General features: G+C 47.8%; 1 protein-coding gene across 3 annotated transcripts in view; it reads left to right on the top strand.

The window, feature by feature from the left end:
* The window catches only part of LMTK2 (lemur tyrosine kinase 2), a 75136-nt gene that overhangs the window by 18266 nt on the left and 31562 nt on the right, over positions 1–25308 (top strand). For all 3 annotated transcript variants that reach the window (XM_042240708.1, XM_042240709.1, XM_027961881.2), the window contains exons 2-6: positions 7068–7192; positions 10275–10419; positions 12379–12452; positions 12868–12986; positions 17146–17233. In XM_042240708.1, coding sequence (XP_042096642.1) covers positions 7068–7192; positions 10275–10419; positions 12379–12452; positions 12868–12986; positions 17146–17233 — 551 coding nt within the window. The remainder of the gene's footprint in view (positions 1–7067; positions 7193–10274; positions 10420–12378; positions 12453–12867; positions 12987–17145; positions 17234–25308) is intronic.

Below are 25308 nucleotides of genomic sequence, written 5' to 3'. Positions count from 1 at the left end.
TTTCCAGCTGTCTCAGTGTTGTCTTTTTTCTTTTTTTTACGGTTTTGAGTCATGTTTCAGATGATTCTGAATCATGTTTCACCTGTACATTGCACTTGGTTGGTGTGTCTTTCTTAAACTCTCTTCTAATTCCTTCTTCATCTTTCTCTCTCTCTCCTTGTAATTCACCAGGTTTTTCTCCTTGAGTGTTTTTCATAGCCTGAATTTTGCTGGTTATGTTCTTGTTTTGGAATTCAATACATTCCACTGGTCTCTTTATTTCCTGTTAATTGGTGTTTAGAGCTGGAGGCTTGGTCAGATACAAGTTTGATATTTTGTTACTATTGGGTGGTTCTGTTTTGGTAGTGCTTCTGTAGTGGGGGATACTGTGTTTCTCCATCTGGAGGATCGTAATGGCAGATTGTCTTTTTGAATCATTGTTGTTCAGTTGCTAGGTTGTGTCCAGCTGTTTGCGATCCTATGAACTGCAGCACACCAGGCTTCCCTGTCCTTCACTGTCTTCCTGTCTTCACTGTCCTTCTGCTCAGATTCATGTTCATTGAGTCAGTGACGCCATCCAACCATCTCATCCTCTGTCACCCCCTTCTCCTGCCCTCGATCTTTCCAGCATTAGGATCTTTTCCAGTGAGTCAGCTCTTCACATCAGGTGGCCAAAGTATCGGAGCTTCAACATCAGTCCTTCAAATGAATACTCAGCGTTGATTTCCTTTAGGATTGACTGGTTTGATCACCTTGCAGTCCAAGGGACTCTCAAGAGTCCTCTCTAACACAATTCAAAAGCATTAATTTTTTGGCACTCAGCCTTCTTTATGGTTCAACTCTCACATCTGTACATGACTACTGGAAAAACCATAGCTTTGACTATATGGACCTTTGTCAGCAGAGTGATGTCTCTGCTTTTTAATATGCTGTCTAGGTTTGTCATAGCTTTCCTTCCAAGGAGTAAGCGTCGTTTACTTTCATGGCTGCAGTCACCATCCACAGTGATTTTGGAGCCCAAGAAAATAAAATCTGTCACAGCTTCCAATTTTCCCCCTTCTGTTCGCCATGAAGTGATGGGACTGGATGCCATGATCTTAGTTTTTTGAATGTTGAGTTTCAAGCCAGCTTTTTCGCTCTCCTCTTTTGGAGAGGCTCTTTTGCATTATCAGCTATTGGTAGTGAATGTCCCATCGTGCATAATGCTCCCTGGTGATTCAGACGGTAAAGAATCCACCTGCCAATGCAGGAGACATGGGTTCCATCCCTGGGTGGGGAAGATCCCCTGGAGAAGGAAGTGGCAAGCCACTCCAGTGTTCTTGCCTAGGAGACTCCATGGACAGAGGAGGCTGGTGGGCTATAGTCCATGGGTTCGCAGCAAAAGAGTCAGACATGACTTAGTGACTAAACAGCAACAACCATGAAATACTATTATTATTATTTTTTAAAAACTATTTCAGAATGTAAATACTATTTTTAGCTAGCAGGCCATACCAGAACTAACAGTGGGCAGCGTTTTGAGCTATTGGTAGTGACCAGTAGTTTCCTGACCAAACTGACCATAGTTTCTTGATTCCTTTTCTAGGCTATATATACCTGTGACATAAAAGGATATATCCATTTGGTCTTTTTCCCCTTTTCTGGCCCAGAGTTCCTAAAGCCCTGGGCATTTCCTGACTGGGAGGAATGATAGCATCTGTTATTAATGACAAGCCCCTCCCACCACACCTGAATTTATGTTAATGAAGCGAATGTTCAGTTCAGTTCAGTCACTCAGTCGTGTCCAACTCTTTGTGACCCCGTGGACTGCAGCACGCCACGCTTCCCTGTTTATCATCAACTCCTACAGTTTGCTCAAACTCATGTCCATCGAGTCAGTGATGCCATCCAACCATGTCATCCTCTGTCCTCCGTTTCTCCTGCCTTCAATCTTTGCCAGCATCAGGGTCTTTTCCAATGAGTCAGTTCTCCACATCAGGTGGCCAGAGTATTGGCATTTCAGCTTCAGCATCAATCCTTCCAATGAATATTCAGGACTGATTTCCTTTAGGATTGACTGGTTTGATCTCCTTGCACTCTAAGGGACTCTCAAGAGTCTTCTCCAACACCACAGTTCCAAAGCATTAATTCTTCAGTGCTCAGCTTTCTTTATAGTCCAACTCTCACATCCACACATGACTACTGGAAAAACCATAGCTTTGACTAGATGGACCTTTGTTGGCAAAGCAGTAATCTCTGCTTTTTAATATGCTCTCTTGGTTGGTCATAGCTTTTCTTCTAAGGAGCAAGCATCTTTAATTTCATGGCTGCAGTCACCATCTGCAGTAATTTTGGAGCCAGAGAAAATGAAGTCTCTCACTGTTTCCATTGTTTCCCCATCTATTTGCCATGAAGTGATGGGACCGAATGCCATGATCTTCGTTTTCTGAATGTTGAGTTTTAAGCCAACTTTTTCACTCTCCTCTTCACTTTCATCAAGAGGCTTTTCAGTTCCTCTTCGCTTTCTGCCGTAAGGGTGCTGTCACCTGCATATCTGAGGTTATTGATATTTCTCCCGGCAGTCTTACTTCCAGCTTGTGCGAGTGTTGGAACGAATGCTGGCAGGTCCCTAAGTAGCTTCAGGATGGGGACTGGCGGCTAGAGGAAGGAGCTGCTTGATTAGAGAATTGGAAGCTTCAGTCTCACCCTTTATGACTTGAACCCCTGAGCAACCGAATAGTAAATAGGAGGCAGTTTTCTTTGTAAAGGTGTGTCAGCCGGTAACCGAGAGGGAGTGACGGAATGAGAAGGTCAGCATGTCGCGGTCCCCTGTGGGGCCTGACGCTGATGCTCATTTCTCTTTCATCTGTGACCCTTGAAAAATTTTAATGTAATTTGAAAACGGATTCACAGGTGGCTCTTCAGTTGATTGTGCGTATATTCAAGTTCTGGTGGGGGTTCTAGGCAGGGCTTCATAACGGTGGAACTATCGATCGGGTGGCACACCCCCCTTGCTCTGAGTCATTACTGAGAAATCGTGTTCCTCAGGTTACCTGTCTGTAAAGCAGATAATATGCACCTACCTCTTTGAGTCTCTCAAGTTTTCTAACTTATTAAATCAGGTGCTGGATAGATATCTATTAAAATGGTTTGGGAACTAAAATGAAAACTTACACCGACTGTATCTTTGAGATGCTGTTTGTTTTTGCATCGGAGTCTTGGGGAGGTGTATGAAGCACCCCAAACCTCTCATTATCCTTGTTCCCAGTTTGTAATCAGCCAGGAGGCCTTGATGTGCGGAGGAGACACTCCTGTCATTATTGATGTTTTTCCTTAGGCAGTGATTGGTTTGACTTACACGTTTCTGAAAGCTGCAGCCTGAGAACATCAAAGGAAAGCTGTCTGTCTTCATAGTTGCAACCTGCATAACTGTCGCAACCAGGAACCTTCCAGGGCCCGGTTTATAGTCTGACCATGGGGGCCACGGGGGTTTCCTTGTAGTTCCTCACTTCTACAGTTTGCTTCCTCTCTGCGGTTTGTGCAAACCCAGCTCACCTTGCAGCGCACGGGAGGCTGGTTTGATTTCTTCATTTTATGCAAGTTCTTTTGTGTATGGAAGTTTTCTTTGTTGATATACAGAGCTTTTTTTCTCTCTTTTTAAATCACAATACTTTGGGTCAATCAAAAGAAAAATGCTGTCAACGAAATAGTTTTTAGAAGTGGTAAAACTGTGAAAATTTCTGCTCGAGGCTACCTAGTAAATTTTTCAGGTTATTGATTTAGAATCCTCTCAGTGGGCTGGCTGAGGTGAGGTAGACTTGTGTACATTGAAGAAATCTGAGTCCAGCAGAGCAGAGGCCCCTGCAGTGTCTTTTTTAAAAAAAAATTATTTATTTTTAATTAGAGGATAATTGCCTTACAATCTTGTGTTGGTTTCTGCCAGGCATCCACATGAATCAGCCATAAGTATGTGTATGTCCCCTCCCTCTTGAACCTCCTTCTCATCTCCCACCCCATCCCACCCTTCTAGGTTGTCACAGAGCCCAGGGAGGGTTTGAGCTCCCTCCCTGCAGTGTCATAACAGAAATAAATACATTATCATGGATGGGCAAAACTCAGCATAACTAGTTATTTTTAACACGGGTATGACTTTTCATGCCTACTTGATGACTCAGAGGAGATAGTTTTATGAATCAGATCATTGTGGCCCTCAGGCAGTTTTGATCAAATGTTATGATAGGTGGTAATGATAATAAAAAGGATGAAAAGAGAGGGAAAAGTTGTTTACTGTTCGCTCAGTGGAGTTTGGAGGGGAGCCCCCAAATTGTGAACTGCCCTAATTATAGTGAGAGGCTTCTGTCTGAAGCACTTAGGTTAGGCTGTTTTTGAATGTTAAAAACAGTGAGACAGAACAATGCGATATTGAGGGAATTGGGGTGGAGGGGAGGGCTTGTATCCAGCACCCTGGACCCAGAGTCTGGCCTGGCCACCTTCTCACCTCGTGTTCCTGGGCACGTTGGTGTCCTTGTTTGTGACATGGAGCTGGTGTCCTGATGATCAAATGAAAATAGTACTTATCCTCTGTGAAATCTCAGATGTGACCAATTATAACATTCCCTTATTTTTCTGCCATTAAGAAAGAAGAAATGCTGCCAATGAAAACTGCTTTCTCTCAAGTATAAAATAGCCCTAACACATGGTGATCTTAGACTGCAGTGGGCAAACCGCGTCTTGAAGATCAGTGAGATACAGCGTATGTGCGAGTGCTTTGCCGCCTAAGCCTCAGGGGTGGTCTTTGGCCCTTACCGTAGAGTCAGGGGAGTGAGACGGTTCTGAGAGCCAACAGCAGCGGGCAGCACAGGCCGGGCTGGGCTCGGTTCCCGGAGGCTGGCCCTCCGCACGGGCTTCTCGCGTGGCTCACTTCCCCGAGGGACGCCGGTGTCCCTGGTGGGTGAGCTCTGCGGTCCTCCTTGCTCACGTGTGGACTTCCCTCCGTGCTCCGTCTTGCTGATCTAGAGCTTGCAGCTTCTAGGCAGCCCTGGTTAACCATGTTGTCTTTAGGAAGGGAGGCAGCAGTGGAGTCCGAACCCCCGCGACACAGCGGGTTCACAGTGCTCTCTCTCAGTAGACCTTTTGCTGTTGGGAAGGAGTGTAGTCCTGCACCGATGTGCAGCTCTTTGCTCTTCAGGGAAGTCATGTCATGCTCGAGAATGTGGTTTACTCACGTAGGAGTGTGCTCGATGTTTGTTTTCTTTTCACGGGCTGTTGTCTCATTTAAGGAAAACAGTGGCATCGTTCCTTCACTTGTCTCCAGGCTTCCTCCTTGGTGCCTTTGAACACATGATTAGCCGTAGGTGGAGAAGTTTGTTTCTGACTTTCCCGTGGCAATTGTTTCACAATATATACGTGTATCAAATTATCATGTTGTACACCTTAAACGTACACCATGCTATATGTTATATCTCAAAGCAGGAGAGAAAGAAAAGTATATTTCTTTGTAAAACACTAGTAGGTGAGACTGAACAATTTGCTCTGATGAAAAATAGAAAGGTTCAGAGTAAGCCTACTTGAATAAGATGGTGTCTAGATAACCAAATCTGCTGAAAGTGAGCTGTCAGAGTCTTGATGCTCCCGACAGGGGTTGCAGGCTTCTTATTAGTGGCTCACATGCAGTGTCTGCTGCAGATTCTTTTTGAAACACGCCTTTAAAGATGTAGAAGTTATTCTGAGCTGTCCCCCCACCCCCAAGAAGAAACTGGTCACAGGCCATAGTCACAGGTGTGTTGTTTTCAGCTTCTCTATCATGACCGGGGCTCCTTGAAGAAGTGGCTGATTCTAAAGCCAGAAGAGGGAAAATATAAGGGGAGCCTGGAGCCCCCTGTAGCGCCAGAGTGAGGAAGTGTTGGAGGTAAAAAAACAAAGGGGGGGGGGCATGTCCGAAGGACCCAAGCATCAGCTTGAAAGAGCTCCCCATGGGGCCAAAGCAGGAACAGTCTGAGCTGCAGAGTCATGAGAATAATGGATTATCACCCAAAGTATAGGACAGAATAAGTATCTATGAGTTCATAACTTTATCAGTGGCTGAAAAGTGCAGGAAGAGGGACGGCTCTCCTTTACAGAAGAGTCCCAAGTAGTATGTGTTTAAGGACTAAGGGAAATAGAAAAATCAGCATTAGAGCATCACAGTGTATCGGTTTCCAGAGACCCAGTGTGTGGGCGGAGCCTCAGAGCTCGGTCCCACCCCCCCCCCCAGGTTAGCAGTGACTGCAGTCACTTTAACCTACCCCTGCACATCCAGTAACTCTGCTCCCCTCCAAGGAGCACAGCTAAACTCCCCTCCCCGGGCTTGTGCCCCGGACTCCGTGACCGGCTTCTGAAGAGGGGAATGTGCAGAGGGGAGCGGAGACTGTTCGCTGTGGTGGCCTCCACCAGGGGCCCCGGGACCCGCTTCACGGAGCATCACGTGCCCCAGATACGATGTCACGGGAAGGGCGCTTCACCCGGCAGTATTCTAGATTCTTCCCACATACTGGTAACCTCAGTCCAGTTCTGAGAAGACATCAGGCAGCCCCAGTTGAGGGATAGTTTGCAAAGTCACCGACAGATATTCTTCAGAAGCATCACAGTTGTGAAGCACGGGCAGAGACATCAGAGGTCGGATGAGACTAAGGCCATGATGAGTGAATGGAACGTCGGTAGCCCCGGCTGAATCCTGGCAAAGAAAAAGGGTGTTGATGGAAAAACTGGTAAAGTCCAGGTACAGTTGGGCGTTCAGCTGGTGGCGTAGTACGCGTGTTGTCTTAGCTCTGATAAACGCGCCACGTCGGATGCTCAGGCCAGTGGAAGCTGGGGGAAGGGTGTACGGGTACACTCTGCATTGCCTCTGTAACTCTGCTGTAAATCTAAAATTGTTTTGAAATCAGAAGTTAAAAAAAAAAGACTCAGCTTCTTATCCTAGGTTGGTCATCAGCTTTATCGTGAGCATTTGAGAATCATTTTATTACTGGGATATTATTTATCCCACTTATATCTGGCAGAAAATATATTGATTCGCCTATTAAAGTCGATTTTGGAATGTCTGTGTTAACATTGTTTATTTCTCTTTCCAGGGGAGGCACCTGTTGCAGAAATTACCACGTCTTTTGTGATCCTCTCTGTGGGCAGTTTAATGATATTAATAGTGTTAATTGCAAACTGTGTATCCTGCTGTAAGGACCCAGAAATAGACTTTAAGGTGAGCACAGATGGGAGGAACTTTAAAAGTCATCCCCTGATATGTTTATCAATAGAATGGCTGTATATCATGATCCCTGGGGAACAGGGGTGGCAATTCGTTTTTTTTTTCCTGAAGGGGCCAGATAGTAACTATTAAAGTGAAATAAAGAGCTGTTGTAAATAGTAAGTACTGTGGGCCATGCAGTCTCTGTCAAGGCTGCTTAGCTGTCACCTCTGTCATTGTGGCCACGTGAGCCCCAGACCGCATGGAAACAAGTGGTCCCTCTGTGTGTGGGTGGAGCTTCATGTACACGGTCCACTGGGCCATCTGCATTTGGACCCCCGGCGAGCCTCGTGGACGGTAACCACCCACCTGTTTTAATGGAAGTATTGCTGAGTGAGGGATAAGGAACGGTGATTCAGTTCACTTGGTGTGAAGCCTGTAGGCAGAAGAAGGCTGGTTTTGATTCTTTTTCTAAGCTTGCAAGCTCTGGTGAATTTGTGGCTGTTGAATCACGGAAGCCAGGGGATCCCTCAGTGCCTTTTGTTTGTCAGGACCAGCATCTTTGAGTTTACCTCAAGCCCTGAGCTCCCTGAGGAGCAGAAAAGAGCACTGCTGGTAATAAAGCTGGCCCGGAGTGGGAGGGTGATGGGGGGGGTGTGTGTGATAATATAGAGGTGCTGGCGTGGTAGCTTCTGGGCGGAGTCTGCTGGAAGCCAGCTGGGATATCCTCTCTAGAACTTGTAGCTGGATGCTTTAGGGCTCAGTGAAGACTTATTAAAAAGGAGTACACGGAAGAAGGGGGAAAAGAGGGATGTGTGTGCAGAGAAAATGGTCCTGCAGGTGGAACTTTCGTGCCTGGTGACGGTCTTGGGGCTGTCCCGTGAGCCCCGAGGACTGAGGGTCAGGTCAGGCGGAACCCTCTTCCGTGGACACGTGGACCTTACTTCTCCAGCCTCACCCCTGTTTCCGTGTGAGTCCCCTTTACCTTGGGTCTGGTGGCAGCTCTGAGGATGGAAGATGTGTTGTCCCTTTGGCTGGACGCCAGTGTTACACATATTGGGGGGAGAGGAAGGCTGAAGGGGGCTGGAGGAAAACTCCCTAGCAAGGGTCATTGTCTCTAGAAGACTCCCCGCCCAGAGGACGTGAGCGCTGAGGCCCTGGAATCGGTGCAGACCCGTCAGGGGGGCCCTGGTGACGGCACCGCCTGGGGGCGCAGCGGCGGGCACTCAGTCTCGCTGAGGGGCCACGCACAGACACATGGCCCTTTAGGGACAGACGTGAAGGCCGATCGGAGTTTCTGAAACCAAAAGCCAGTCTCTCTCACGCCGCGAGACCTCACTCTTGCCTTGAATCGTTCTTATCCCCTGACACTCAGCGTGGGCCCAGGGAGTCCGTGACGACTCAGACTCAGGGAGTGTGTGTTTATCAGGCTTCCCCAGGTGACTGCTGCAGCGGTTCAGGGCCCACATTGGACAGAAGACCCTCCCCAGCTTCAGGCCGTGGAACGGAAGGAGGGAGTCATCGTCTGGCACTCGTGGTTTTCCTTTAGGCTTAGAGGGGTGGCGTTCCAGAGTGGAGCGGCCCCTGGGAGGCTGCATCCTGGTCAAGCCAGTGGCCTGCTGGAGAGCGCCCAGGCAGTGGAGGGCATAGTGCAGAGTGACCCAGTGTCCCCGCACAGCCCCATCCTTGCTGCTGTTATGCTGTGTTACCGCTCTCAGTCTTTAGAATTACCTACTGCCTAATGGTGTATCACGCGCTGCCCAGCTTAGGAGTGATGGATGATGTCTTTTCTTAAACAAGAGAACCTTGAGGAATGTCCGAAGGGGAAACCAGGCGAAGCTCTTCTGTTTAGGGGTGACCTCACAGATTGGAGTGTCCTCCTCTCCCCTCCCCAGTAGACAGTGATAGTGCCCTAATGCTCTTGGCAACACCTATGACGGGTATGAGAACATGAAATGTTACATCAGCGACATCCATCCTTACACCCGGCAGCTTCTCCCGTGCACGGGGTGGGGCCGAGGGAGGTGGTAGAAAAGAGTTTGGTCACGTAGAGGGCTGGAAAACAGTCTTGTTCGCTTCTGTCATGGCGCCTGGCGGGGTAATGCTCGTTAATTATCTGAATGAGTGACCTTGATAGTCGCCTGTATCTGTGTTAAATTAACAGGGACACCAAGACAGGCCCAGCTCACTGAATAATGATAGCAGGAGTCAGGGTAGCTTTCTGCCGGACAAAGTCACTTAAAGGGTTCCGCAGCTCAGTTGGTGCAGCCTCCATTTTAAAGTTGCCATCTTTAGAAAGCCAGATGTTCTTAGAATGTTCATTGCACTTATGTGCCTCAGAGTTTAATACTGACCTTCATGGTTCAGATCCTGATGGTCTTTCTACCTAGTTTAGTACATTCATGCATTGTTACTCTTGCCAGAGGAATAGGACTCACTTAAAAAAATCTAAATATCTTTTCTGTGTCTTTTAACTGTCTTTATTTTGATTGAAATCACAAGAAACCAGAAATACATATATAGTCGAAAAATAAATGTTTTGATTCAGTATGCAAAGAGATCTGTGAAAGTGAATAATAGTAGTAAAAAGAATGCCTTAAACTGACCCAGATTCAATCCCTGGGTTCGGAAGATCCCTTGGAGAAGAATATGGCAAGTCCACTCCAGTGTTCTTGCCTGGGGAATCTCACAGTTAGAGGAGCCTGGCTAGCCCCAGTCCATGGGGTCATAAAGAGTTGGACATGGCTGAGTGACTAACACTTTTACTTTCATAGTAACTTAAAATTCAGATATTGAGCCTGGAAATTATAAGTTCTAGGGGTCATTTTAGAAAATTTTGCATTTAACTTCAAGTTGATCAGTTTTAAAAGTTACGTATGATGTTATTGATTTCAGATCTTATTTATTCTGTTTAGAGTCACAGAACACAATTACTCATGCTTTTTGCTTGAAGGCAATATCAATTGGGAAAAAAATTATGGCAGGGTGTCCCCAATGAGTGAATAAATGCTTATGTCTTACATGTTAGCATGTATCTTTGGTATTTGCTCTCAAGCTGATTTATATTAGATACAGCATCACTCTTCCTTTGCTTTAGGAGTTTGAAGATAATTTTGATGATGAGATTGATTTTACACCACCAGCAGAAGACACGCCCTCTGTCCAGTCTCCAGCAGAAGTCTTCACACTTTCAGTACCAACTGTCTCGCTACCAGCTCCATCACAGTTCCAGCCTTCAGTAGGTAAGGCCTTCCGTCCTGATGTCACGTTGCCATGAATAACTTCTGAGTCCTGAGAAAGGAAGCCTTGCTACTAATCCATAGAATGATTGGACTGTGGGTCTCCTCTGGTTGCTAATTTCTCTGCCTTCTGCTCTTTGGTGAAGCTCAATTCTGGTGGTCAGACTTAAGTTCATTGACGTTTCCATTTGTTTCTTTCTTCCTGCTCCTCAGACTGGATAATCTCATTTGACCTGCCTTCAAGTTTACAGATTATCCGAAATCTGTTGTTGAACCCCTCTTGTGATTTTTTTTTTTTCCCAGTTCTTGCACTCTCAGCTCTAAAACTCTATTTGGCTCCTTTTAATAATTTCTCTCACTTTATTGGTCTTCTTTCAATTTCCTGTGGTTCTTTGTCTGTGGTTTCCTTCAGCCCTTTCAGCGTGTTTAAGACACGTGATTTAAGCTCTTGTCCAGTAAGGCCAGTGTCTGTTTTCTCAGGGACACTTTCTTTTAAATTTCCTTTGTAGCAGTTCATGTACCACTATTTATTGTTCTTTATTTGTTTTGCAATTTTCTGTTGAAAACTGGATATTTTGAATAACATGATATGCAAAAAAAAAAATAAAAAAAGGGAGGGGGGACAAGGAACAGATGCTGTCTAGGTCCTGACGGCCTGACTCTGTGCCAGGGCAGGTGCCCAGCCTGGCCACTGACAGCTCTGCCTTAGCCTTCAGTTCCTGCCGGTGGTGACACCTCTGTTCTTGGGTCTCTTCTGAGCAGATGTCCTTCCCTGAGGATGCACATGACTCTCTAAGTTACCCCGTGTGCGTAATAATAGCTTTTTAAAAAGAGCTCCTTCCTCCCCCCCCCCTCCCCCCCGCCACCCCAGTTTTCACTGAGCTTTTTCGCTGAAACTTTAGCTGGTTTATTGTTGCCTCCGTTGTGTTCTGCCCCAGGTGGCAGCACCTTGTCCACCTGGCTTTCGTTGTTTTGAGGCACATGAAGCCTCCCCGTCCTGACAGAGCCCAGTTCAGTGGAAGAAGGGGTGCCCCTACAGCAGGCCTTCAGGGAAGCCCCCAGTCAGGTCAAGAGAAACACAGTTCCTGGGGAAGGAGGGCACTCTGCTCCCTCTGGGACCAGCACCCACTCTGGCACATGGCTTGTTTTTAAGATGTGCTATGAGGGAGGTGGGATGTAGGTGAATGAAAGGCCACAAAGAAATTCTCCCTTTTTCAGTGGCCTTTCTCCTGGTTCCCTTTGATTACTCTAAACCTTCACCTTCTTCCAGAGTTCTGATGAGGTGGAGTTTGTGGCAAGAGTTTCAGTGTTTCCAGAGAGGAACAGTCTAGAGATCCCTGCTCCCCACCCCACCCCCAACCCCCGTAAAAGTAAAGACTGAGTAAAGGCCAGTGAGTGGTGGTGACTGGTGTTACAGTAGGGCTATTGATGGGAGTGTTTAGTGCTGGAGCTGAGAGTCAGGGCAGGATGCTTTTTCACAAATGCTGTCAGTTGTAGCCATTTCTTTTTTATAATTTCGTTGACTTGTGTTTCGGCTCTGACGGCCTGTGTTGCGGGCGTAGGCTTTTCTCTCGTTGCCGCAAGCGGGGCCTCTCTCTGGCTGCAGCGCTGGGCCTTCTTGTGGCTGTGGCGTCTCCTGGTGCAGAGCATAGGCCCTGGGGTGCGCGGGCTGGGAGGGCTCAGGGGCTGCGGCTCCAGGGCCCTGGGGCACAGGCTCGGTAGCTGTGGCCCATGGACTTAGTCGCTCCGCAGCACGTGGGATCTTCCCAGATCGGGGATTGAGCCTGTGTCTCTTGCACTGGCAGGCAGCAGGCCATCAGAGAAGCCCTGAAGTATTCATTTCTATCTTTATTATCACAAACATTAAGTTTATATTAGCATTTATACTTCATAGGTTATATACTTATTATGTCTTTTTGTTAAATACTTATCTTTACTTCTTAAATGTTCTTTTTCCTGCAGAAGGTTTGAAGTCCCAAGTTGCCCGCCACAGTCTGAACTACATACAGGAAATTGGGAATGGCTGGTTTGGAAAGGTAAAGTCTGCTCACCTTCATTTTTTCCCTCCTGTTATACTGTTAGAATGCAGAGCTGCTTAAGTCTTAGTATGCGTTACATTGCACGTCTCTCCACACACTGTGGCATCAATTGAATTTCTCCATTGGTCCCTGAAACCATGTGGGAGTGTGAGTGTCAGCACTTCTGGGTGTGTGAGTTTCCCCAAGAAGGCCTTTGTTTTTTATCAGAGCCTTTTCTAATTGTTGGCATAAGAGTGATGAGAATGGAAAAGAGATGGGAATTTTAGAAGCTTTTCATCCTCCTCCAATTATTTGTTTTCCCTCCTCCCCCACTTCCCCTTATGACACTTAAAGCACATTTTAATGGGTAGATAGCATGGTCTTAATGAAAACTGTCGTGAAGAACTGTTCCGTTCCTCATCTTTCGCTTTAGGTGCTCCTTGGAGAGATCTACACAGGCACTAGTGTAGCGAGAGTAATCGTGAAGGAGTTAAAAGCAAGCGCAAGCCCGAAGGAGCAAGACACTTTTTTGAAAAATGGAGAACCATACTAGTAAGTAAACCATAGCATATGTTTTTTAAATGTGGTCTGTTGAAAATCAGGTGTTTAAAACCACTTTGAGATTTCTGGTTGTAAAATACACAGTTTAAATAAGATCCGGAGTCTCATAGCACAAGACCCAATATGTCCAGGTTTCAATCGAAATTACTCATCTTTCCAGGAAAAACTCAGCACAAGTAAGAATAGGCAGCAGATGGTGGGAATGTGAATTAGTGCCATCACTATGGAAAATAGTATGGAGATTCCTCAGAAAACTGAAAATAGTGATCCAGCAGTCTCACCCCTGGGGGTATATCCGGACAAAACTGTAATTCAGAAAGGTGCATGTACCCCAGCACGTTCACAGCAGCACTGTTTGCAGTAGACACAGGAACCACCTAAGTGTTCATAGCAGATGAATGGATAAAGAAGAAGGGGGTATGTACAGTATACTCAGCCGTAAAAAAGAGTGAAATAATGCCATTTGCAGCAAGTCAGACAGAGAAAGACAGATACCATGTGATATCCCTTAATGTGGAATTTAAACTATGACGCAAATGAACGTATCTACAAAACAGAAATACTCTCGGGCAGAGAATGGAAGTGCAGTTGCCACGTGGGAGGGGGACTGAGGGAAGGCCGGGCTGGGAGTTTGGGATTATCAGATGCACAATATTGTATAGAGAACAGGTAAGCATCCAGGTCGACCTGTTACAGCACAGGGACCTATGTTCAATATCCTGAGGTAGATCATAACGGAAAAGAATATGAAAAAGCGTGTGTATCTGTAAAACAGAATCATTTTGATGTATAGCAAAAATTAACACAACATTGAAAATCGACTATACTTCAGTAAAACAAAACACGAAGACAACAAATACAACACCAAGATGAGAGCGATGTTTGGCTTATCTGACAAAGGAGCCGTTGTAAAAATGCTTCAGTTCAGCTCAGTTCAGTCGCTCAGTCATGTCCGACTCTTTGCGACCCCATGAATCACAGCACGTCAGGCCTCCCTATCCATCACCGTCTTCCAGAGTTCACTCATACTCACGTCCATCGAGTCAGTGATGCCATCCAGCCATCTCATCCTGGGTCGTCCCCTTCTCCTCCTGCCCCCAATCTCTCCCAGCATCAGTCTTTTCCAATGAGTCAACTCTTCGCATGAGGTGTCCAAAGTACTGGAGCTTCAGCTTTAGCATCATTCCTTCCAAAAGAAATCCCAGGGTTGATCTCCTTCAGAATGGACTGGTTGGATCTCCGTGCAGTCCAGGGGACCCTCAAGAGTCTTCAACACCACAGTTCAAACGCATCAATTCTTCAGCGCTCAGCCTTCTTCACAGTCCAACTCTCACATCCATACATGACCACAGGAAAAACCATAGCCTTGAGTGCCCTTAAATGAAAACATGCAGAGCCTCAGCAGGGATATAGACAATGTCAGAAGACCTGAATGGACCCTTCAGAACTGAAAAAAATAGTAATCAAAATAAAAACTCAATGGATGAGTTCAGCTGCAGAATGGAGAAGACGAAGGAGAAACATCAGTGAAGCTGAAGATAAATATTTATCGCCCAATTCATGCAGCAAAAAGAAAATGTTAAAAAAATGAAAATGCCCCAAGGACTTGGGGGCTTGAACAAAAGATCATGACGACCCAGATTGAAAGGAGATAGAAGATGGCTTAAAAAGATGTTTGAAGAAGTATTCACTGAAAATTATTCCACATTTTGCAAAGACAAACCTACAGATTCAAGAAATGGAGCAAATCTCAAATATGATAAACCCAAAGAAATGTGTGCCAACACACATCATAGTCAAATGTCTGAAAACAGAAGACACGAAGTCTCAAAAGCAGGGACAGGGAAGCACCGTCTTACCTGTGGGGTCGGATTACATGAGAAAAGGGGAGTCTCAAACCGATCATCTCAGCTCATACGTCAAGGGACCAGAAAAACAGGAGCAAAATGAACTCCATGCAAGCAGGAGTGGATATTAAAGAAAAGAGCAGAAACAGGACGACGGCAGATAAAAATCAGTGAAACACGAAGCTGGCTCTTCGGAAAGACAGAAAAAGCGGAAAACCTCGAACAACACTGGCAGAGAACAGGAGAGAGAGAACACACAGATTCCTAACACCAGGAACGAGACAGACCCTGGCAGGACGCGACCAACAGCTCTAGTGTATGTGTTTACAGCTTAGGTGAAATGCACCAGTTACTCAAAAAGCACAGACCGCCACAACTCTCTCAGTATGAAATAGATTATTGGAATAGAGTTATTAAAGAAATGGAGTTTGAAACCTAAAAAGTCTCCAAAAGAATCTCTGGGGTTAGATAGTTTGACCAGAGAATTCTTCAAAGTAGGTGAAGATGGCACAGTCACTGTAGACTAGTTAGGCACTTTGTTACAAAACTAAACATACAGTGAACCACCATATGCATTAGTCACAGTTCCCCACGGAAACACGAGCCAGTAGGATCTGTAGAGAGAGGGAGGGATGGGGGGTAGGTAGGTAGATGGATAGGTGGGTAGGTAGGTAGATGGATAGGTGGGTAGGTAGGTAGATGGAGGTAGGTAGGTAGGTAGATAGGTGGGTAGGTAGGTAGATGGATAGGTGGGTAGGTAGGTAGATGGAGGTAGGTAGGTAGGTAGATAGGTAGGTGGGTGGTTGGAGGTAGGTAGGTAGATAGAAGAATGAATAGGTAGGTAGGTGATTTATTTTAAGGAAATGGCTCATGCAGTTATGGAGTCTGGCAGGTGCGCAGGGCGGGGCCAGCAGGCTGGAGACATGGAGCAGAGCCGCTGTTACAGTTCAAGCGTGGAGGCCGTCTGCTCACAGTATTCCTTCTCACTGGGGGAGGCTGGTCTTTGTTCTGTAAAGGTTTTCACCTGATTGGACGAGGCCCACCCACATTATGGAGCACCATCTGCTTTTACTGAAAGTCAACTGATTTAATGATGATCTCGTCCCCAAACGCCCTCACAGAAGTGTCCAGAACAACATTTGACCGAATATCTGTGCACTATGGCCCAGCCAAGTTGACACAAAATTAACTGTCACATCCTATAATCTAGCTGTTGCACTCCTGGCCATTTATCTCAGAGAACTTATTTCCACACAAAATCTCTTGCATGATTGTTTATAGGAGCTTTATTTATAATAGCCTCAAACTGGGAAAACTAAAATCCCTAGGTGACTGGTTTGAACAAACTGGTCCATCCAACCCGTGGAATTCTGCTCAGTGTTAAATGAGAGGGGACGCCTGATGCAGGCAGCAACTTAGGTAATCCTAAAGGCATTATGTTGCGTGAAAAAATCAACCTCAGGAGGCCACACACTGTGTGATTTCATTTACATAATCTTCTCACAATGAGACGTGGGGAAGGAGACCAGATTAGTGGGTGCCAGGGCTGAGGGACGGCTGGTGGGGGTTGTCGGGGTGTTGACCATGCAGGGTGGCACAGAGAGCTCCGTGGTGGGGGGCAGTTGTGTATTTCCGCTGTGTAGTGGTTGCATGAAGCTACACACTTGGCAACAGGACCCGGGCGCACACAGCACACTGCTCCCAAGCGCCAGCGCCCTGGTTTCAGGCTTGCACTGGGTTAGGTGCCACCAGGAAGGAAAACTGGGTGAAGGGAGCCTGGGCCCTCTACTGTCTTTGCAACTTACTCTTATTTCACTATTGTCTTCAAAATAAATACTTTTTTAAAAAAGAAAAACCATTTTGGCATATCTTTTTTTTCTTTTAGCTTTGTTTTAGACAACGTATTTTTCAAAAATGTTTGCATATACAATGATTTATAAGACCAGTATATGAACTAGATAGCTTAAGAAGTAGCCAGGTTACTTAACGTATAGGTTGAAATGCTAATTGAATATAGTCCTTTTAAATGCTGCTTCAAACTGATAGCTATAAAGTTAAATTACCAGAGTTAAAAGATTCTAATGATAGAAGTTGTTTTAATTTGTGAAAATATTCACCTGCTTGCCTTTGAATTATTTAATCAATACATAAGTTAGAATGCATCTGTTAAATATAATCTTCTGGTGCACTTTTCAGTTGATCGTATTTAAATCGTTAAGAATGTTCAATTTGGGGTTACTGTCTGAACAGTTTTACTGGCCTGCTTCCTCATGAACACTGCTGTGACTTTTATCTTTCACCAGTATCCTTCAGCATCCAAATGTCCTCCAGTGTGTCGGACAGTGTGTAGAAGCAATCCCCTATCTTCTGGTGTTCGAGTTCTGTGACCTGGTAAGTTTCTAGTACAAGTTCAAGGTCACGTATTTCAGAAGTTTTTACCAAAGTGTTTCTGGCAGATTGAAATGCTGGATGAGGGACGGCTTTCAATTCTATTCCAAAGAAACATGATTAACAAACTGTCTATATTCGCTTTCAGTGGATTATGTTGCAGTAAACTCTTCCCCTCCCTCGCCCCCAGCCTCAGTGCCTGAGCAAAGGTGGTCCTCGTCAGCTCGGGGTCAGATGCTGCTCTCTTCCCGGCTACGTTCATCTCCACTCCAGGGTCAGCGTTTTATTCAATTGTAGGTGCTGCGGGAAATGTTTATTCTGGTGATCAGTACATATGTCCGTGTGGACCTTTTGGGTCGAGTTTGTGAGGCTGTTCAAATCTCCTATTTCCTCCTCATTTGTGGAGATGGGGCAAGAGCAGAGGGAACCTGGGTCTGTTTTCTGTTAGGTATTGAGAGGCATATTAAAATCTTCCGATTACATATTTTCCTTATGTTTTTCTTACAGTTCTAGTTACTCTGTTTCGTACATTTTGATACCTACTGCGTCAGGGATACAAATTTAGAATAGATACAACTTCCTGTAATTTGAAACTTTTATTATTATGAAGGGACTCTCTTTAACATTAAAAGCGTTACTGAGGATGGTCTTTTTAACAATATAAACGTAGCTCTTCCAGCTTTCTTTCAGTTTAGAATTCGCCTGGTTTAGGTCTGCCAATCCGTTGGTTGACATCTCTTGTAACTAGCTTATTGTTAGGATTTTATTAGTCTGTCAGTCTTGGTCACTTAAAGTGGAACAGTTTGTCCATTTGTATTTATTGTACCTGCTGTGATGTTTAGAATGTTACCTGCCTATTTTTTATTGTTTCTCCTACCTGTTTCAACTTTTACTATTCCCTCTTTGTTAGGATTTTATTAATCTGTCAGTGTTGGTCACTTAAAGTGGAACAGGTTGTCCATTTGTATTTATTGTACCTGCTGTGATGTTTAGAATGTTACCTGCCTATTTTTTATTGTTTCTCCTACCTGTTTCAACTTTTACTATTCCCTCTTTGTTAGGATTTTATTAATCTGTCAGTGTTGGTCACTTAAAGTGGAACAGGTTGTCCATTTGTATTTATTGTACCTGCTGTGATGTTTAGAATGTTACCTGCCTATTTTTTATTGTTTCTCCTACCTGTTTCAACTTTTACTATTCCCTCTTTGTTAGGATTTTATTAATCTGTCAGTGTTGGTCACTTAAAGTGGAACAGGTTGTCCATTTGTATTTATTGTACCTGCTGTGATGTTTAGAATGTTACCTGCCTATTTTTTATTGTTTCTCCTACCTGTTTCAACTTTTACTATTCGCTCTGTTTCTAGCCTTGGTTTGGATTCTTAAGCTTTTCTGTTTTAGTTTTCCCCATCTCCTACTGCAGACACTGTTTCTGGCACATGGTCACACCAGAAGTCGCAACATGCACCTTTAGGAACAAAGTTTAGAACCAATGGACTTAACTCTCCTCTGGAGACCCCTCCTAGAGCTCTCTCTCCTTGTAAGGAAACCAGAGTTAATCTCACTGCTCTCTGTGCCCCACCCCCACTGGCTTCTCCCGTCATGGACGCTGCTTCCTGATGGAACACTTACTTACTGCAGAAAGGCAGCTCCCTGCTCTCACAGGGCTCAAAGAGAAAACTGGTCATTGTCCTCTGGGTCTCCTGCCTAGAGGGGGCAGACATGTGACAGCTGCCACTTAGCCGGATTATTTCATAAAGGTGTGAGAGCAGGGAGGAAGGAGTTCCCAGGCATGTTTCTGACAGTTTTATTGCGCAGTTGATTTTGGGTATCTCATTGTTATCAGAGGTACAATATGCATGATCCTTGGTTATTATTGAATAGAATATGAAAATAACTCCTTTTAACCTAGTTCTGGGTGGCCAGTGTGACAGGTGGCCCAGCCTGTGGAGAAAGTGCACCAAAGACGCATTTTCCCGTGATGAGACAGGCCTGCTTGTCAAAGTTCTGCTTTTGTGAGACATTTAATGGGGTCTTTTTTGGGTCCCTAATTGGCTCCTGATGCTGATTATAAACAGCAACGGGAGCGCTCTCCGTGAGCGAGCATAAGAGAAATAAATGGGAGTCACCATCTTACTGAAATGGCACATTTGCGCGCTAATCGAGGTGGCTCAGAAACCAGCTCATGGGCTTTGGCATTTTCTTATTCTTCACCCTGTCTGTGCATTCCTGAAAGTCTTCCTGGGCAGTGGTGGTGTTTTTCCTGGAGTAGTAAAAGCTTGATGTTTTCTTCCGAATGGGTTCAGGTGATGAGTTTAGTTCCATGTCTAGGTACGTATTCAGATAGTTGAGCACAGAGTCTCACTTTCATGCCCGTGTTCGTAGCAGCATTATTCATAGTAGCCACAAGGCCGAAGCAGCCCAGGGATCCATCAGTGGATGAACAGATAAGGAAAATTGGGTCTGTCCATGAGCTGGACTATTACTCAGCCATAGAAAGGAAGGAAATTCTGATACCTGCTGCCATATGGATGAACCTTGAGGACGTTACGCTCAGTGAAATAAGCGAGGTCACAAACCACACGCACTGCAGGAGTCCCCTTGCATGGGGTTCCCAGAGCGGCCCCTCCGGGGCGAGGTGGCAGGGTGGGTGCCAGGGGCTGGGGGAGTTGCTGTTGAGCAGGGAGCAGAGTCTGAGTTTGGGAAGATGCAGAGAGTCCTGAGGGTGCATGGGGGTGAGGGCTGCACGACCGTGTGGATGGACTTAATGCTGCAGAAGTGGACACTGAGAAGTGCTTGAGGGGGTAGCCTTGTGTGACATGGTTTTCATCACACACACAAAAGACACTGGTGATTAGTTCCTGTTATGTAAGGAGCTCTACCAGTGTGACCTACACCCGGCAGAGGCTGGGGTGCCCGTGGAAAGTCTGTCGGTCAGGACTCAGAATGACCAGTCTCGTGTTAAGGAAAGGCCGTTAACCTAGGGAGCCCCCCACCTTGCCCCTGGTGGGGTCACATCTATCTCTGAGGGCAGTTCCCTGTTCATCACCTCTGGACCCTAGTACATGTCAGAGAGACCAGCTTCCCAGCAGCAGGGGCTGGGCCTGACTGGGGGCATTGTGGTCAAGGTCTTGGGCTCAGCATGCTCAGAGGCTGGGTGACAGAAATGCTCAGCTCACATCGGCCCCGTGAGCCCTGGAGATGCCTGCCTGCCTGGACTGCAGGGATGTCCCCAGAGCACCCCGAAGCCCGGCTTCCCCTGAACCTTGCTCCCAGCCTGGGTGCCCCAGGACCCTCCCAGAAATAGGCTGGCCTGAGCAGAGGCACGCCATCCGAGGCAGAGGCGCCCTCTGGCCAGGGTCCAGAGGACAGAGGCTGCCGGCCCAGGCTCGGAAGCGAGTAGCCGCGGCCACCATGACAGGGGCCACTGTCTTCACAGGCTCTCAGCAGGTCAGAAGCTGGCGAGGGCACGTTGGCCTCTTGCGTTGTCACCAGGCGGGGAGCATGCTCAGAGATACCATCTCTTGAGGAGAAAGGAGAGAATGTTTTCGTACTTACTTAGGTCATTCCTCGCGAGATGGAATTACCGGTCTCTTTTTGAAAAACACTTTCTCTTAGAATTTTTATGAAAGCAAATGAAAAAGTCTGCAGGGTTTGGTAGCTGGCCCGCAGCCACTGACGTGTGCTGCCGAGGGTGGGTGTAGTGCTCGTGGGCGGAGGGCTCAGCGCAGGGCGCCTTGTGGAACGCGTGGCCGCGGGGGCTGTGGCGTGCCCCGTGTGTGTCTGTGGGTGGGCAGTGAGAGTGGGGTCAGGATCACTCACTCAGCAAAAGTGTGTGAGCACCTGTTGGGAACCGAGGGCTGTGCCCCACGCTCTGGGGAGCATGGCTAGCCACCCCCGTCCTGCCTTTTCTGCCTGGAGGGCCAGGCGGGCCTGCTTCACACGCTCATGCTGCCACCTGCTTGTGGGCCTCCCTGGAAAGGCCCTCACCTCATGAAGCCTCAGTGTAGGCATCTGTAAAATAGGGGTGATCCTGCCTCTCCCAGGGACTGCCCAGCCATGAGATGGTGAATATGAATCGCTGGGCACATGGTGTGCTCAGGAAACGGTAGTTACATTTATTCATTTTTCTTATTTTGTTCAGTTGATTGTAATTTAAAGGTTTGGGTAGTTCTGTGTAGGAGTTCTAAGTAGGCTCACTGGGGTAGGCTTCACAAAGAAGGTGGTATTTGGTTTGAATGTGGATGGGTGGGTGGATGGACTCTGCTCAGCAAGAAAGGGTCTCAAGGACACGTGAGCCAGGCAGGGGAGCTTGATGGTTTGCATGTGTGGGGTTGGGGGGACCTGGGGACTGGTGGGCGAGAGCACCACGATTGGGGAGGCAGGTTGGCGTCTGCTGGGAGGGATCGGTTGGAAGGGAGTCAAGCAGAGACCAACCACTGGGAGGTCAGACTGCAGGCCGAGGTGATGGAAGGAAGCAGGTTCCGCTCCGCTCCGTCTTGCTTCCAGTGAGAATCAGCAGTTCTGCCTCCGTCCCCAGACCCTGAAGCATAGATGCAGAGATGAGAGTCTTTCCTTGGCCAGGGAGCGTTTTTGGCATCTGGGTAGACTTCCACGCGCCTCTGTGGCTGGCTGGCTCCAGCAGCTCAGGAGAGGCTCCGGGGCTGACGGAAGCATGGCCCTGCCCGCTCGGGCGTGTCAGGGAGACGGGCCCCGACGACGCTGGGCCTCGAGCTGGGCACCGAGTCTTCTGAGCAGGTGCCGCAACTTCGTTTTACCGATGAGAAGACTGCTACGAGGGAGGAACAGGGCTCTGCCGGCCACGCCCAGGACCACGCTTTCTCTTGGCCGCCTCCTTGTCTGAGTCACGTGTTTGCCGTGGTGAAGTGGGGATTTTAACTGATAGCTTAATTTTATTCTACATACTTTTGTATCAGGTGGGGTTAATGCCTGTACATTTGTGCTCCATCAGTGGGAAGCCTCCCTGAATTGGCCTTTTGTTCAGAAATGGCATGTCTTGTTCACGAATGAACTTGTGAAGTAAGCCCACACACGTGGACCCTTCCAGACATACGGAGATGCGTGATGTGCCCTGCGCCTCAGGAGTGTGAGGAGAAGAGAGGGGGCGTGGGCTTAGGGTGGAGCAGAGGGGACACGTGGACAGTGTCCCCAGCTCAGAGCCCGCAGAGGGGACACGTGCCAAACGACAACACGGCATGATCAGGCTTGGCGGTGGGGCGATGTGGGCAGCTGCTGGGGAGGGTGCCGTATTCCCACGGCCCAGCCAGTGGCCCCTCCTGGACAGAGCACTCAGGGCAGCCGGTGCTGGGGTTTGAGAGGGTCCTCCCAGCATGTGACTGCTGCCTTGGGCCCCGTGGCCCAGGCTCCCTCTGACTGTAGGTCCAGGACTTGGTGATGGGTGGTGGTGGGCGTCCCGGGACACAGCAGACTCCACCATGAGGACTCTGGTTTTGGCTGAATGCCCTGGGGAAACGGAGATGCCAGTTCCCGAGATGGAGCAGATCTCGGAGCTTTGCACTGTGTGCATTGGGTTGGAGGTGCCTTTCGGGCATCCCAGGAAGGGTGTCGAGTGAGCAGCTGACAGATGAGCCTGGGGCTCGGGGGTGGGCGTGAAGGTCTGAGCCAGAGAAGCGTGTGAGAGATGATGTTCAGTGCCCGTGGGATGATACGCCCACCCGGGAACAGGTGTTGCGGCGAGGAGGGACGGGGACCATGGACAGAGCCCTGTGTGTGCCGGCGCCTGCTGACCAGGGAGAGGGAGGAGGTTCCACACAGGGGCCTGGAGAGGAGCGACCGGGGAGCTCAGAAGGAGGAGGCCGGTGGGGAAGGAAGGAGCGGGCCCTCACTGGGTTCTGCTGATGACCGCTGACCTTGCGTCCGGCAGAAGCGGCCGGGGATAGCTGATGGGAGCAGCTGGAGCCAAGCCTGTTGGGGGGTGGGGGGCAGGCCAGCCGGCAGGCCCAAAGCCCTGTGTCCATAAGAGGGAGGTGGGATGGGCTCAGAAGCCGGGTATGCAGGCAGAGGGGCACGCACAGATTCTTTGAGCAGAGATGGGATGGGCTCAGGGAGGGTAATTCGTGATGGGAGGAGGTGCTGTGGGGGTGTGGGCGTGGACAGGCGGGTCTTGAGTGCTGGCGAGGGCAAGAGGCACAGTCCGCGTGAGGAGTGAGAACCCTTGGGCTGGCAGTTCCCAGGGCCTCCCGCCTGGTGCAGAGGTTTGATTTCCTCAGTGGATGCCGAGCAGGTGGCTGTCGATGCCATTCCTTCATCCTTTCAGTCAAATTTTTGTTTAAAAACAAAGTTTTCTCCCAAATCCGTCTGTTAAACGTATGAGCAATTGTAATTTCTAATCTATTTGCTTGTTGGGTGGGTTTTTACGCCGTGTTGAAGTGAATTCATGGTTCTCCGTGTCCGGAGGAAAGCTGGACCGAGCACTCTGGGCAGCCGGTGTTGGGGTTTGGGAAGGTCCTCCCGAGGAAGCATCTGAAGGTCCACGTGCCTCAATGCAGAGGGGGCCAAGCTACCGCTCTGGTGTCTGAGGTCTCAGTACCAGCGCTTTGCTGCCATCTAGCGTCCTAAGGTTTTCTTGAGTTTTTTACGGAAGGGCATTAGGGAGGATGTGAGAAATACTTAAAACTTGGATAAAGGGAACTTTGTATTGTTTCAGAATACATTGCTGTTCTCAGTGTTTCTCTTTTTAAGTAATGCTGCTGCTGCTGCTAAGTCACTTCAGTCGAGTCTGACTGTGCGACCCCATAGACGGCAGCCCATCAGGCTCCTCTGTCCCTGGGATTCTCCAGGCAAGAACACTGGAGTGGGTTGCCATTTCCTTCTCCAATGCATGAAAGTGAAAAGTGAAAGTGAAGTCGCTCAGTCGTGTCTGACCCTCAGCGACCCTGTGGACTGCAGGCCTCCAGGCTCCTCCGTCCATGGGACTCTCCAGGCAGGAGTACTGGAGTGGGTGCAATTGTGGGCAAAGTAATAATCCCAGTGGGCTCACTCAGCATCATTAAAGCGTAAGCCAGATGCCTACACTTCACAGCTTCATCCGTTCTGGATAGAATGGATCCATTTTTAGCAGTAATAGAAACATCTTTGCTGTAGTTGAAGATCTTACGCTGATTTTCCTTTAGCACTGGTGGTGCCAGGAGAGCGCTGGGGTTCTTTCTAGAACATAGAAGTAGCCCTGGGCCCCTCCTAGCCCGTCGCAGGTCTTGTCCGGGAGAAGCTGATCTGCTCCTCAGGAACCGCTGATGTTGACTCCGCAGGTTAGAGACGTGTTTGCCTGGGCCGTGCTCACCCTCCCCCCCTCCTCCCCACCCCAGTGCAGGTGGGGAGAGACTGAGTTTTTGCCAAGCTGGAAACCTTCAGAGCTGAAGCAAAATCTCCTTCTGTTTATTATACTTTATCTCCTGGTGAAATTTGGGGAGTGGCCTATTGTGAAGAGAAGATAACTTAAGAACAGTGAGTGGTAAGGAATATACTTTAGGTAACCTTGAAAAACAGCTACACCCACTCCGCCGTTCCTGCCTTCATGGCCAAAATCACTCGGGAAGTGTTTGCTGTTGGCCAGCAGCTCCTATTTGCTTTGAGAATCGGCCAGACACAGAACAGCATAGTCCTACTTTTGTGTGAGGGTAGTTTTTTCCTTAGATGGACATTGAAGGAAGGGGGTTAGGCAGATGCCTTTTAAGTTGTCATTTCACTGGTAAGGTGAACAAACTTCCGCTCTCTGTTCTCATATTTCGTTTCCGTGTGGGCTACGTTATGAAAATCCCATGAGCCTGTAGGCCCCATGCTTTCTGCTGGAGTTTTTCTGGGCTAATTGTCACCCATAGTAAAGTGAACTCGCTCAGTCATGTCTGACTCTTTGTGACCCCACGGACTGCAGCCTACCAGGCTCCTCCCTCCATGGGATGCTCCAGGCAAGAGTCCTGGAGTGGGTTGCCATTTCCTTCTCCAGGGGATCTTCCCAACCCAGGGGTTGAACCCAGGTCTCCCACATTCCAGGCAGACACTTTAACCTCTGAGCCACCAGGGAAGCCCTTATTCCCACCACT

The sequence above is a fragment of the Ovis aries genome, chromosome 24, assembly GCF_016772045.2.
Source record: "Ovis aries strain OAR_USU_Benz2616 breed Rambouillet chromosome 24, ARS-UI_Ramb_v3.0, whole genome shotgun sequence".
Taxonomy (NCBI): Eukaryota; Metazoa; Chordata; class Mammalia; order Artiodactyla; family Bovidae; genus Ovis; species Ovis aries.
This window is presented reverse-complemented; position numbering and strand designations above follow the sequence as displayed.